The sequence below is a fragment of the Gopherus flavomarginatus genome, chromosome 1 (genome assembly GCF_025201925.1).
Source record: "Gopherus flavomarginatus isolate rGopFla2 chromosome 1, rGopFla2.mat.asm, whole genome shotgun sequence".
NCBI classification, from domain to species: Eukaryota; Metazoa; Chordata; order Testudines; family Testudinidae; genus Gopherus; species Gopherus flavomarginatus.
This window is the reverse complement of record NC_066617.1, coordinates 243288321-243302369: the sequence shown is the minus strand read 5'-3', so window position 1 is coordinate 243302369 and position 14049 is coordinate 243288321. Positions and strand designations below refer to the sequence as shown.

Below are 14049 nucleotides of genomic sequence, written 5' to 3'. Positions count from 1 at the left end.
TGAAAGGACATCCTTTTTAAAAAGGTTTTTTTTTAAAATGAGAGTTGTGTGTCTACCTGCTCCAATAAATATATTCTCCAATAACTAAAAGCTAGATTATGCTGCCTCCCCCATCTTAACTGGGGGAGGAGTTATTCACAGGAGCAGCCCCACTGACTACCTATCTGAATAACTGCAAATAAGGGGCCCACAAGCAGGTCCTAAGAGCTAAGGTTGAAATTACAGCTGGAGTGAGCACTCAGTAGTCAACTAAATTTTCTATTCCAAAGGCCTTTTTCAGGCGTTTATTACTTTGCGAAGCTTCTACCTTTTTGGCTGATGTTCTCCAGGTCTGCTCTCTTCATGAGGACACTTGAAAATAAATGTTGAGCAAAAATGCCCCTGCAGTTTTTGAAAATGAAGGAAGTTTATAAAAAAAGATTTTTTTTTCCAGAATGAAATAAGAAATTCCAACTTTTCTAGGAACAGCTCTTGTGCCTAAACAAGACAAGGCAGAAATTTGTAATTTGGCAAAGAAATAGTCTCTAGGCCACATGTGTTCCTTTCAGCCATCCAGTGAAAATAGTTTGACTTTGCAGAATTGTTAGAGTTGCTAAAAAGGAATAACAATAACCGTTTATAAATATCAGGCTTATCACATTATGTAGGCACTGTAACTTGTGTGGCATTTTGGACTCTATCAAAATACTATGGTAAATTCTGTCTCATTCAATGTACAGGTGCATATGGTAGAAGGTAGTATGATCACTGAAGGTGCAAACGAAAGGAGGAAGGTCACCAAAGCAGCAACTGGATGATTTCTTTGTAACATGACACAGCACTGACAAGTGCCAATCTGAAACAATGGATGAAACGGCTGAGGACAACAATTTGGAGGTGGACTACAGCATAATGGATCAAGGGAACAAGAAGGGACCCAGTGCTGATGGGACTTTGACAAGCAGGAAGAATACAGCAAATGCATGAACAACAAAAAGGTCCTGCCACAAAGCAGCTTTCAGCACAGAATCAAGGGGCCTGATTCTCCAGTGTATTGTTCCAATTTCATACCAGTGACTTTAGTGAGGCCATTCGTATACTTAAAGTTAAGCATATGTTTAAGCACTTTGCTAGATCAGGGCCTGAGTTCCTTAAAAGTAATTCCAGTTGAAGAATTTTGGAAATCTTTTAGTTCCAACATTTCAAAACATTCACAAAGAAACAATAACTAACTCTTTCTAAGCTAATATTCCTTAGCCCAAATGAGCCTGTACTTCAAGATCAATTCCTTAGGATTTTCCCCAGGGGTTTGGTATGAGTTGAGATAAGAAGTATTAGGATTTTATTGATGATGGGGGCAGGATGATCCATTTGTAGATAATGCTACAATTTATATGCATGTGTAAAGACAAATTACAGGGCACAAACATATGTATGTGCCTACTTAATGGACACATCTGACAAAGTTAGATAAATAAGAATTCATTAAATAGGAACGTACATTGAAAATAGCCCCCAGCAGAGGTAAATCCATCCCAATCCAACACAACTTCTATGAAGAGTGATGAGGAAGCCTACACAAGTACAATTTCTTTTTATTCCACAACCGTCTGTTCAGTATATTCAGGTTTATTCCATTTTCATTCATTCTCTGTACTGATATTTGCAGTTTCAACTGTAGTGATGCTCCAAAAAAAAAAAAAATTCCTTAGATGGGACTCCTTTCCATTAGCCCCAAGTATATAATCTTCCACCTCCTCTGACTCTAAATATGCCTCCTGCTTCCTTCCCCTTCTCCTCATGTCCTCCATTTCAACCTACCACTCTTTTTTTAATATCTCGGATACACATCCCCATCACTTATTTCAATGACCTACATCAGTGTTTCTCAAACTGGAGTCACCACTTGTGTAGGGAAAGCCCCTGGCAGGCTGGGCCAGTTTGTTTACCTGCCTCGTCCGCAGGTCCAGCTGATCGCGGCTCCCACTGGCTGCTCTAGGCCAATGGGAGCTGCTGGAAGCAGCATGGGCCAAGGGACTTACTGGTCGCTGCTTCCAGCAGCCCCCATTGGCCTGCAGCGGCAAACCGCGGCCAGTGGGAGCGGACGGGGCAGGTAAACAAACCAGCCCAGCCTGCCAGGGGCTTTCCCTACACAAGCAGCAACGCCAGTTTGAGAAACACTGAACTACATTATTAGTTTTGTTCACTGAACTAACTTTGCTACAATTTTAGTAGATGTGGAAGTCACTGAGAATGAGGTGATTGTGAGGAGAGAAAAATGGAGGGGCAGAGAGAGAGGGAAGGATAGATGGGAAGAAGTCAGAAAAGTGATAGACGCTGGACACATGATGAGCAAGAGAAGCTGATGGAGTGGTGTTTAATGCTGGAGGAATGGGAAAGGGAAAACCCAACTCTCTCACCAGAACTGGGTTTATAAAGTTGACAGGCCAGTCATCAGGCCCAGTCATCACTCAATCCACAAAGGTACTTAGATACTTACACCCCAGACTTAGGTGCCTAAATCTCAGGTTTAGGCACGTAAGGCACAGTTTTAGGCTCCACTGCTATCCACAAAACTCCTGCTGAACCCCGTAGATATCTCAACTCACTCAGTGCCTAAGTTTTCAGGGCAAAAGTTCCCTCAGCGCCTATGTTTCTATATGTGTACTGCTGCCTCCCTCTAGGTGTCTGGACACCTGTCTCCCACCTAGGCCCCAAAGCAATCCATGATGTCTCTTCTCTGTCCTGTCCCAATGACCGTTCCAGTGTGAATAAATACTTAAATAGTCACTGGGCCTGAAGAGGCAGGAGGTGATTCTCTACCCTAATGTTTAGGGTACAGTGGATACTGTCCCCTTGCTTCAATTTCTCTTTCATTATTTAATCCACAGTGGAACAGCTAGAACAGGATAGACTGAGGAAGCCCTACATCAGAACATCGCATAGCTCAGTGGTTAGAGAACGCTCCTGAGTGGTGGGAGACCCCTGTTCAAATCCTTTCTCCCTTGCAGGGAGGGAGGGAAACAACCTCTTCCATATCCCAGATGAGTACTCTAACTACTGATCTAAAAGTTATAAGGTGGGCACCACCATCTCCTCCTCCAGCTGTTTTGCGTGGAGTGCAGCAGGCACCTAAGGCATTCCTGCAAGAAAGGCCATAAGTGCCTGAGGATATGTCTACATTACAGTTACACACCCGTGGTTGGCCCACTGCAGATGACTCAAACTCACGGGGCTCAGACTAAGGGGCTGTTTAATTGTGTAGACATTCAGGCTTGGCTGCAGCCTCAGCTCAAAACATCTACACTGCAATTAAACAGCCCCTCAGTTTGAGAACTGAGAGCCTGAATCAGCTGGCACAGGCCACCTATGGGTTTTTAATTGCAGTGTAGACATACCCTGAGCCTCCTGACTGCAGATGGGTTCCTTTTCATGGATGGCTAGCAGAGATAAGCACCTAAGTCCAGACTGCAGGAAGGTACCTATGTCAAAGAGAGAGGAGGGGCATAGGACATGCTCCTCTCATTGGTATCCCCCATTGCCTAGCATAGACAGCTGCCTGCCTAGTCTGCTGGCTTTTGTGGTTTGCTTTATTACCTAATTGCTCCACTTGTGTCACAAACCTTAGATGTAAGAGCATAGGCCTTGACTAGTAGAGACACAAAAGAAAGGTGAATATTTAGCTTGATGACAGGATGACAAGTATCGAGTTCAGAGTTGTTTTCGTACAGCAATATTCAGGTTGAAAGGAAGGTGAACGTTGGGTGATGAGTGTTGTTGCCAGACACAATATAATTCACTGTGACACAGCACAACACAATCATGTTTTTCAAGTTGGGTAAAGGAAATAGTATAGTGAGCTCAGGCGACTACAACATTATTCTCTAGCTTTTCTCATCCTAAACATTCAAATACTTTTCCTACATTTTTATTTACAGGGGTAAGTTAACAATGCAGAGCTTTAAAGCATTTTCACCAACTTTAAAATGATATATTACAAAAGAATTCTTCTGCACTGCTATTCCTGATTGTAATCACCTGGCTACTGGATAATTCTGTCCAAATGACAGTTCTCAGAAAGGAAGCTAAGGTAGATATCTACTTAGGTTGTGTGATAACAAGGTCCCAATAGTTTTTTAGCCCTTGTGGAAAGCTAGTAAATAGAACCAAGGAAGAAAATAATTATTCCAAGTGCAAATCACTCCATGGCAAGTGTGGGGGCTTGAGCCTTCAGCTTCTACACAATTTAAACTTTCATTAAAAGAAAAAAAAGTTCCTAGCCCTCCTGGTTGTGAGGAGAACATTCCAAATGTAATCTTCCAGACTGAGTCTTCAGACAGTTCTTATACCTCTTCTGCCTGTCACCACTTTGCCAAGCAACAACAAAGTAAAGTCCATAAGATTTGGAGTGGCTTTACTCCCACTATTTAGAAACCTGTGGGCAAGCTGTGAATCATGCACAGAATGGTGAGCAGCAGAGGTTGGCACTAAGATTTTTATGGCAGAAGAGGCAAAGAAATGTAGGCTGAGGGCTAGTAGAATAGCAGAAACTTCTTTCTTCCTCTCTCTTGTAGCAACCAAGAGGCTGTGGCAGAAGCTGATGGAGATGTGTCCCCCCCAATCCCATAACACCCAAAGGCGCTTCTAAAAGAGCCGTAACAGCCAGAGGGCTCCCAAAATGAGTGAACAGAGAAAAAAACACTTGCCCTTCTTCCAGCAGCTTGAGGGGGCTAGACTTTGAATTTATCCAATACCTACTACACAAAGGTTGATATAAAAGATGGATCCAGGGATAGGGCCTCAGTAGAAATCACAGCACCTTTTGCCAGCAGGAGACTGGGGCTTCTCACTAGAGCCTCGCACTGGACCCAGAGGATACCTCCCTGTGTGTGGATGATAATCTGGGACAGAAATAGTAACTGGAAAAGCCCTGTGCTCTCATAAACAAAGCAGTCAATCTTACAAAGTGCTGAGCACTCCCAACTCTTACTGATCCTACTGACTGAGAAAGAAATGGCACCCATAAAAATTTAGAAGACCTAAACATGGTAAAACTAGCTATTCTGAACTAGTGGCTTATGACACCTTCAAAATGCCAATAAAAATGAACAAACAAAGCAACCACTGCTGTATTTCTACAATATTTCTGTGTGCCCTTCTAATATACATTCCAGCATGAGTATTAGGAGAGAGAGGTGTTTGCATAGAGCCTAGCATGGTGGTGTCCTGGTCCATGCCTAAGGTTCCTTGGCACTAGTCATGGAAATAATAAATAAAAATAATAATAGGTAACATTTGCAGAGGGGACTCAAGCTACTCACAGGAGCCAGAATTAGAAATTCCTGTGTTCTATCCCAGTTCTGCAACTTTGGGCAAGTCGCTTAACCGCTTTCTCAGTTTCCCCACATTTACAAAGAAATACTTCTCACCTACCTTATGAGAATGTTGGGAGACATCTGTAGGACACTTTGTAAAGCATGATATGAGTGATGATAAACATCGTTAGTGCTAAATTTTAATTTAATTTTAAGATTATACTAGAGGCCTCCAGATAAAAATCAGATGAACACCTTACCATGTTAAGAGATCAACATGTTAGAAATGAAGTTATAAAATAATTTGCTACAATGGTAATAATAATGGGTGATTTAGCTACCCAATTATTAACTGACTGAATGGAACATCAAAATACCCTTTGCAGGAGGAATATATTGATAACATAAATGACAGCTTTTGAGAGAAACTTCTTTTGATACTTACAGATGTAAGTCCTATGACTAGAAGCCAAAGGGAAAAGCCCTCTCAATTCCATTTATTGGTGAAATGTGCTGCCACAGAGATGTTCATTTGCATAGGCTATTTATCCACAATTCCCCTAGCGACACTTAGGAGGTCACCATAAGTATATATAAACTTGGATTTTGGTGGGATATTCTCACCAGCAGGTGTGAAGGGAGTGAGACTATTGTGAAAGTTACCAGAAGGACGGTATTTACCTGTAACTTGCACATATATTCTGTTGCTGTGTTTTCCCAAGGCTATGACTGTGTTCCCTTTCCCTTAATAGAGATCCCCTTGTTTGTACACAGTCTCATATGTGTTTAGTTTTCCCAGGTTTCTGGAGCAGGCATCAATCCAGCTTAATTATGTTTTAAGAGAGACCCTAGGTATATTAAACCCTGCTCTTTTCACTGCTGTTAACCACCTGGCAGAAGGCTTAAACAGAAAATGATAACGAAAAATTAGGACCCCATTTTCAAACAATTTAAATAGGACCTCCACATCTGTCTTCATGCCCTTTCTCCTGTATCTCTGTGCAGATTCTCCACAGGCTGCCTCCCTTCCTCACCCCTCCCGCACTGTAGAGCCACAATGGACTCACTGCAATCAAGGCCAACCGTGATGATGCAGAAAGATAGGATATGTTTCAAAAGGAACAAAGCATCTGCATGCATGCTTTGAGACCACCAAGAGGGAAGACATAGGAGGCAATTAATGAGAATGTTTAAATAGTAGAAAAGTTAAATTCACTTTCTACTTCAGTCTTCTAAGGGCGCGTCTTCACCGGCAGCGCTTTAATGTGGCTTGTGTAGTCGCAGCATAGCGCTGGAGAGAACTTTCCCAGCGCTTTAAAAAAAACACCTCCATGAGGGGCATAGCTACTAGCGCTGGGAGCACGACTGCCAGCACTGGTGCACTGTCTACACTGGTGCTTTACAGCTCTGAAACTTGCAACGCTGAGGGGAGTGTTTTTTCACACCCCTGAGCGAGACAGTTGCAGCACTGTAAAGTGCCAGTGTAGACAAGCCCTTACACAACAGCATTAGAGGCTTGATGGAACAATGGTCTGATCCAGCATCATAGATCCCATCTTTTCAAAATGCAAATCCACAGTGACTTTGACTGAGACTAAACTACTAAGGAAGAGAATTTGGCCCAGCAAATATGGAGAGGCCTCGAAAAAAAGGGAGCAAACATTAAGATGCAGTTGTACACTCCTAAAGCTGTAATACAGCCTTAAACCTTAACTCCATTTTACTTCTTCCTTTAGCCGAGGCTTGTATGGTGCTTGGAGAGTCTAACCTGTATGTTTAGAATTGCCCAAAAGAGAAACAGAATATACTATTAAAGAAATCAGACAAATGGGAAAAATGTTAACAGCTCCACAGGACAACAGGTGATCCCATGCTCATTACTGTTATGGTGTCAATGCGAGTTTTGCCTGCATGAGAGTGATAGGGGTAGGCCCTCAGAAGCAGTCAAAGAATAACAGGAGAAGGGACAAATTGTTTTATACTCTAATCCTGTGAGTGAAGTTAGTGTTTCTGAAAGCTAGGTATAGTGCAGGCAGACACTGTGCAACCTCTCCCACTGCCCTCCAGTCTTAAACATCTCTGCTATTCCACTCTTCAGCTAGTTTTTGCTTAAGAGAGGCTGGAGAAAAAAGGATGTCTCAGATAAGGACTGAGGTTGAAGGGAGGCTTGCATAGCACTATGCTCGCATTATGCCAGAGATGGGAAATTTTGCTGAACAGTAATGTTTTTGTCATGTGGACAAATGCCAACTAACTCCTTTACAGCTGTAAGAGAATGAAGGACTTTGTAGCCATGCCTCCAGATGTGACAGGCTTGCAGAGCACAGACACCACTGCACCATCTTGCTCCTGAGAAGTAACTGAAGACCACTGTACTAAAGGGATTCCTGGAGGTATCTGCAGCCATAGGTTGGCACAGGAAAAGCACTTGACAAAAACTAACACCCAGCCAAGTGAAATAAGGACAAGGAGTAGGAGGTGTTGCTAAAAGTGTGAAGAAAGCCTGGTAATTACCTACCGTACACAGCAAATCAACACCTTATATGCTAAAAGTTTTCAGAAATTTGCTGAAAAGGTGAAGAAAGAAAATTTGATACTAACACCAACAAGTAACCACTCCCTTCATAAGCATTTATCGAAACAGTGCATTTAACAGTCTTTTTTTTCCCTTACATGAGAAAATACAATCTCAAGTACACAGAAAGAGACACAGGCTCTATGTGCCTTCTATTCATTGTCCCGCTTACTTTTCATCCTTCTTTTTATTTATCTATGATATCTGCACTCTGTGGGCCTGGTTCTTTTCCACCTTACCCTGATATATATCAGGAGTAACTCTACTGAGGTTAGTGATGTTATACAGGTGTATCTTTCAATCAGAAATATCATGTAGTTTTCTCTTGAACATATCATACTGTTGCTCTCTCTCACAACCAGACCCTTTTCCTAGAATATCAGGGTTAGAAAGGACCTCAGGAGGTCATCAAGTCCAACCCCTGCTCAAAGCAGAACCAATCCCGAGACAGATTTTTGCCCCAGATCCCTAAATGGCCCCCTTCAAGGATTGAACTCACAACCCTGGGTTCAGCAGGCCAATGCTCAAACCACTGAGCTACCCCATGTATTGTACATATTAAATGAAATTATTTTATGTAAAACTTCTCTCTGCTCTGCAAGTCATGTCCTCTTGTAATTATGTCTTTCCCATTGTAAAATCAGGAGCTGAAGAGCGGGCTTGATCCCAGGTGATATAACATGGGGTAATGGGATCATCTCTGCCAAGAAACCCCAGCAATTGCCACATTTTACAAATCAAACAACAAATACAATAAAATGTATCATCAGTATCAGGAAATGCTGTCTTTCTCTGAGATCCATTATGACTGAGGGTATGTCTATACTGCAGCTGGGAAAGGGCCTCCCAGCCTAGGCAGACAGACACACACTAGCTCAACTTGAACTAGCACACTGTAAATAGCAATGTGAATGCTGGGGCAGCGGCATGGGCTAGCTATCAGACTACAGACCCAGGGGGTCAGATGGGCTTGTGCCGCCAGCAATGCTGCAGTGTCCATATTGCTATTTTTAGAATACTAGCTCAAGCAGATCTAACACGGCTGTCTACCTGAACTAGGAGGCATGCTCCCAGATGTAGTGCAGACAAACCGTGATAACACAGTAAGCTGCACTAAGCTAAAATACAACACTTTCCTAGCTCTTTTTCTCAGAAATTTCATAGCGCTTTACAAACGTTAAGACTCATAATACTTCTGAGGTAAATACTATCACTGCCATTTTTCAGGCGTGGAAATTGAGGCACAGAATGATTAAATGACTTGTCTAATGTTGCACAGTAGAAATCCATGACAGAACCAGGAATACAGCTGGATGGATATCTATGCTTTAGCATTATTACTACAGTGATTTAAAACAGAACTGGACAAAACACTATAAATTATACTTTAGGAAATAATCCTGCACTAAAGATCTAACAGAAGCTAACAGATTTTCTCTAATTTCCATGGCTCTATTACCACATTTGTCGACAGTTTAAAATATATTACAAACTCTAAATATTCCACAAAATATCCTCTCTTCAGCTGTTTTATTGCCTTTACTTTTGAAACCTTTCCTTTTTCTGCTCACTAGCTATTAAAATTTAAAAGGTTCCAGTAGTGAATCAATCGTTTTTCACTCTGAATGTGGAGGGAGATATACAGATTACCAACCAATGCATATGAGAAATAAGTGTCAAGTAAAATGTATACAGAAACAGCAGAATGTTAGTGGAGGATATGTAATGTTAGTGGATGTGTACCTTTAAAGTTCTGGGTAAAAGTGTTTCAATGAGGCTGAGAGGGAGAGAGTAATTGGAAGAATTTATATATGATGGATCAGGTTTTTTTAAAAAATGTGTCCAACTTTAGCTGATACTCACTTGAAATTTCAGTCGGTTCAGATACTAATCTCACAAAGTTCATTTGTAAATCAAGGTGACAAGAGGTAAGTGGGAAGATGTAAGGAAACACCATATATCAGGAGTTCTTAAACTGGGGATTGGGACCCCTCAGGGGGTTGTGAGGTTATTACATGGAGGAGCATGGCGGGGGAGGGCAGGAGCTGTCAGCCTCCACCCCAACCCTGCTTTTCCTCCAGCATTTATAATGGTGTTAAATATATAAAAGTGTTTTTAATTTATAAGGGGGTTGGGGGCCGCACTCAGAGGTTTGCTATGTGAATGGGGTCACCCGTACAAAAGTTTGAGAATCACTGCCATACATTCCCATTCAAGCCAACTGATTTCAGTTCCAGGAATGGGTGTGGCAGATAAAATTTTATTCAAGCTGAATCTAGCTCCCAATAAAATAAATTGAAAGACTCTCGCAGATTTCAACTGTACCAGGGCTTTTTAACCTTAAGCCTTCCTCCTTTACTTACGGTATTTCTACCAATTACATGCACAACCATGTTCTTTCTACTCCCACCGAATTCAGTGTCAGTTTTGCCATTTAATTCAACTGAAAACCAGTTTGGACTCAAAGACAGGTCACAAACTAGTGTTTTCTGCAACTTCCTCAGTTCAGAAAACCCTTTACTGTAATAGATTTATCTGAATACTTGCAATATGCCACAGACTGAGTTCCTTAATATAAGGAATTGTGCTTGCCAGTTGTCTCCAACTCAGGAGCCCTGTAACCTAAGAGTCTGTTTTTTGATCTCCTTTGTTTTCACATATCAGTGGTCTCCCTGTGTTTGTAGTTATTACTCTACCGTAGCCATACCATGGCTTAGTAGGCTGTTTCAGCCGAATCTGTAAGGTATTTCGGCACCGAGTACTTATATTGATTGGTGTAACAGATGAGACTGAGAATAAAAATCAGACCCTATAGCTAAATCCACCCTTCTCAAAGAGTGCTTGCACAAAACCCACCTAGCAGTGTTATAACCATTCAGAGGAAGCAAAAGCCTGCAAAGCCCCTTTCATTTAGGAAGCTGTGGCTAAAATTCCATTCCGATCTGAAACGTGGGCAAGATTGTTTTCGATCAGTGTAAATTGCATCCTCTCTCTTCACAGAGATGGGGAAATTGCACTTCCATACTCCAATCAGACCAAGAGCATCCTGTTTCTGCTAAAGAGCAGAACATTCTGTTATCACTCAATCTGTCTAAAGCAAACCTTGTTAAGAGTGAAACTATTTTCATTTTTACAAAGTTACAATTTAGGAATCCAACCTTAAGTGATTGAAAGTTGCTGGAGTACTTCACTTTACAAGATTGGGGCAATCACTTCTGAACTGAAGTGCATGTTGAAATATACACAACTCCAATAATTAGTCAGTATAAACGGTGCAAAATGATTCAATATTCTTGGGAAAAGTAAGATAAGTGGAAATTTAGTATAGGAAACAATCAGTATTCAAAAGTGAGGGGGAGATATTTTGACATCAAATTCATCTTTAAACACCAGAAAGGCCTTATGTTATTAAAAGCATCAAAAGGTTAATAAGTCCAAACTTGCCACAATATAAAACATTGGTAGAAGTTAGATACCAGATTGTCAGAAGATGAAACTGGAATCCCATCACCTCCTCCCACCTTCCCCTTTGTCCTCCTTCCCCACAATCTTTTCAACTATATTGCTCCTCAGCCTTACTACCCTATCCTTCAAATTTATCTCTGGCTAATAAATTTAGCTCTCGAGCAAGCAGGTTTCTGGTAAAATGTTCAAACGGTGCTTTATAACATTCTCTTCTATTTAACAGCTCATCTCATTTAGAGCTCAATTGTCTCTTAGCCTACCCACCCGTATATCGGTGCCCAGGAATGTAAGCCTCTCCCTTCTCTCTACATGGGCTACCCAAATCTTGGATTCAGGTGCACATAACAAGCAAGCAGTGTGTGAGAAAGGAAGGAATGATCATGTGAGTTTGACATTGCACTGGGATTGATGAGATCTGTAGCAGAGCCAAGAATTCAATAAAGAATTCTTATGAGACCTTCAGAAGTTATTGAATCTGTGTGCCCCATTTCCCCATCATTAAAACAGAAATAATACTCTGATCGTTCACAGGGGTGTTGTGAGGATAAATTCATTAACATTTGTGAGGTGCTCAGATACCACAATGAACCCTGATAAGCAGACAACGTGGTGTGAAAAAAAAAAGGACAAAATAATCATAAATAGCTTAGCCATTGTTAACTGCACAGAAAACAGGTTTAAGAATCCCTCTGTCAATACATTTTAGAAAATAAAATACATTTGCTCATTTCCAATTGCATACTGTCTCTCCAAGATTAAACCCACCCATATCACAGTCACATCTTTCATCCCATCAGCAAGAAGGAAGTTTCAGCTGCCTAATTTGAGATTTAGCTTTAGAAAGCTTCCTTTTTCTTTTGTATTTGGTAAAATACTAATAAAATAAATAGAATGAGTGCTAGTTCCTATATAACAGTTTCTGTTCAAAACTGAACATCTCAGCTTTGCCTAAATACTTTTTTGTATATGTATATGACAGATGGAGAGAATTACTGAAGGACCAACTTGAATCTTGATAACATTATGCAATGATTATTTGCTGTTGTACCTTTCGACATAATAATGGAAAAACTGGATATTTGATATCGATATAGTGGGAGTTTATTTAAGTGGATTCATGTTTTGGGGGCATTTAAGTGGATTAACGTAAACTGTGCTCACACTGATTAGTGAAAATGCAAAACAAGGACAATTAAGAATTAGAATTAGTCATGGAATTTGGACTTGCTATTCTCTCATTTACAGTGGTCGTCAGTGCTTTAACTATTAGTGGAAATTCTCCTGTAAAATTTCACCAAGCTGGAATCTGGCACAAAAGCTCTGATGAGTAAAAGTGATTTGTTTGGGTGAGCTACATGAAACTTAAAAATATCCATCTAAATTATGACTAAAAAAATTGTTTTCTAAAAATAGATACCAATTTCTTCTTTGTTTCCTTCACTTGAGGTGATAGTCCTCTAATGTGAGAAGTCATGGTCTCTTAGAACATTCTTAAACATTTATTTTAAGACTTGTTGAAGCTATCCTGGAATCCAATACTCCTTCCACTTTTCTTCTATCTTCCTTGGCCATTTGAGGACATGCATTTAGTTTTCAATGAAGACTGTTCTTCCTTCACAAGGTTGTGGTGCAAGTAGTTTTTGGAGGCTTTAAAAATTAGACATTTGTATCACTTTAATAAAATGAACATTCACTTGTATGATGAAATGCTATAGGCCATTAGTCTAATGTGGATTCATTGGGTTTGATGAATTGTTTAGCTTATAAAAACAACTATTGTGCATGCCCTGTAATTACTTTTCATCAAAATTGTAAAAGATTTTTAATATGCAGAATTACTATGCAGATTAAAAGCTCCTCAGCTGTGTCTTGACCAGGGCCGGCTCTAGGTTTTTTGCCACCCCAAGCAAAAAAAAAAGTTGGCTGCCCCGACCTCAGCCCTGGGATCTCTCTCCCACCCCTAACTTGCACCTTCTGCAGCCCCAGCCCTGAGCTCTCCCCCGACACATACCCCGTGCTGCCCCAGCTCTGCGATTTCCCCTTCCCCTCACCTGCCCACCCACCCACACTCTGTCGCCCCATCCCTGGTCTCTGCCCCCTCCACCTGCACCCCCCGCCACCCCAGCCCTGGGCTTCCCCACTACACACACACACACCTGCACCCTCCTTCCGCCCCAGCCATGGGTCACTGGTAACTTGCTCCCATGGCAGGTCATTCAGCGGAAATTTTGGATGTGCACAGAACACAGACAGGATTGGTTCCCATATGGTTACAGAACTGCAGTAAAGTGGAACAATTTTCAGCTTGTGTGATTGGAGGATATCTGGATGCATATTATAAGACTGTCCTCCATAAATGAGGAAAAGTTGAGGTGCTTTTATTATTCTTTTGTTCCACCCTTTGTTTCTATGGGGAATTTGCCAATGCAATACCACTGGCTTCCTTTTAAACAAATAAAACTAAAAAAAAAAAAATAGGCAATAGCTGTTGAAAATAGCAATTCCAGTCCTAAAAACCATTTCTTATATTTCTTTTTCAATTTTATCCTACTTTTTCTACAGCAAATTACAGTGGATCAGTATGTTTGATTTGGGACAAATGAAGTAACAGCCGCTCAAACTGAGCTTGAGCACTTCTGAATTTTGAGGTGTTCAAATCTGGAAGGCAGGTTCTAGATTTCCTTTCTGAATATTAGCTAAATCTGGAATGGAAAA

At 41.1% G+C, this 14049-nt stretch overlaps 1 protein-coding gene across 6 annotated transcripts in view; it reads right to left on the bottom strand.

Annotated features, from left to right (window-relative positions):
- The window catches only part of ZBED1 (zinc finger BED-type containing 1), a 254154-nt gene that overhangs the window by 195332 nt on the left and 44773 nt on the right, over window positions 1-14049 (bottom strand). The window contains exon 1 of one of the 6 annotated variants that reach the window (XM_050933128.1): window positions 10726-10924. The exons of the other annotated variants lie outside the window; for them this stretch is intronic. Coding sequence (XP_050789085.1) covers window positions 10726-10744 — 19 coding nt within the window. The 5' untranslated portion in view covers window positions 10745-10924. Of the gene's footprint in view, window positions 1-10725; window positions 10925-14049 lie in introns of those variants that run through there. 6 annotated transcript variants of the gene reach the window in all.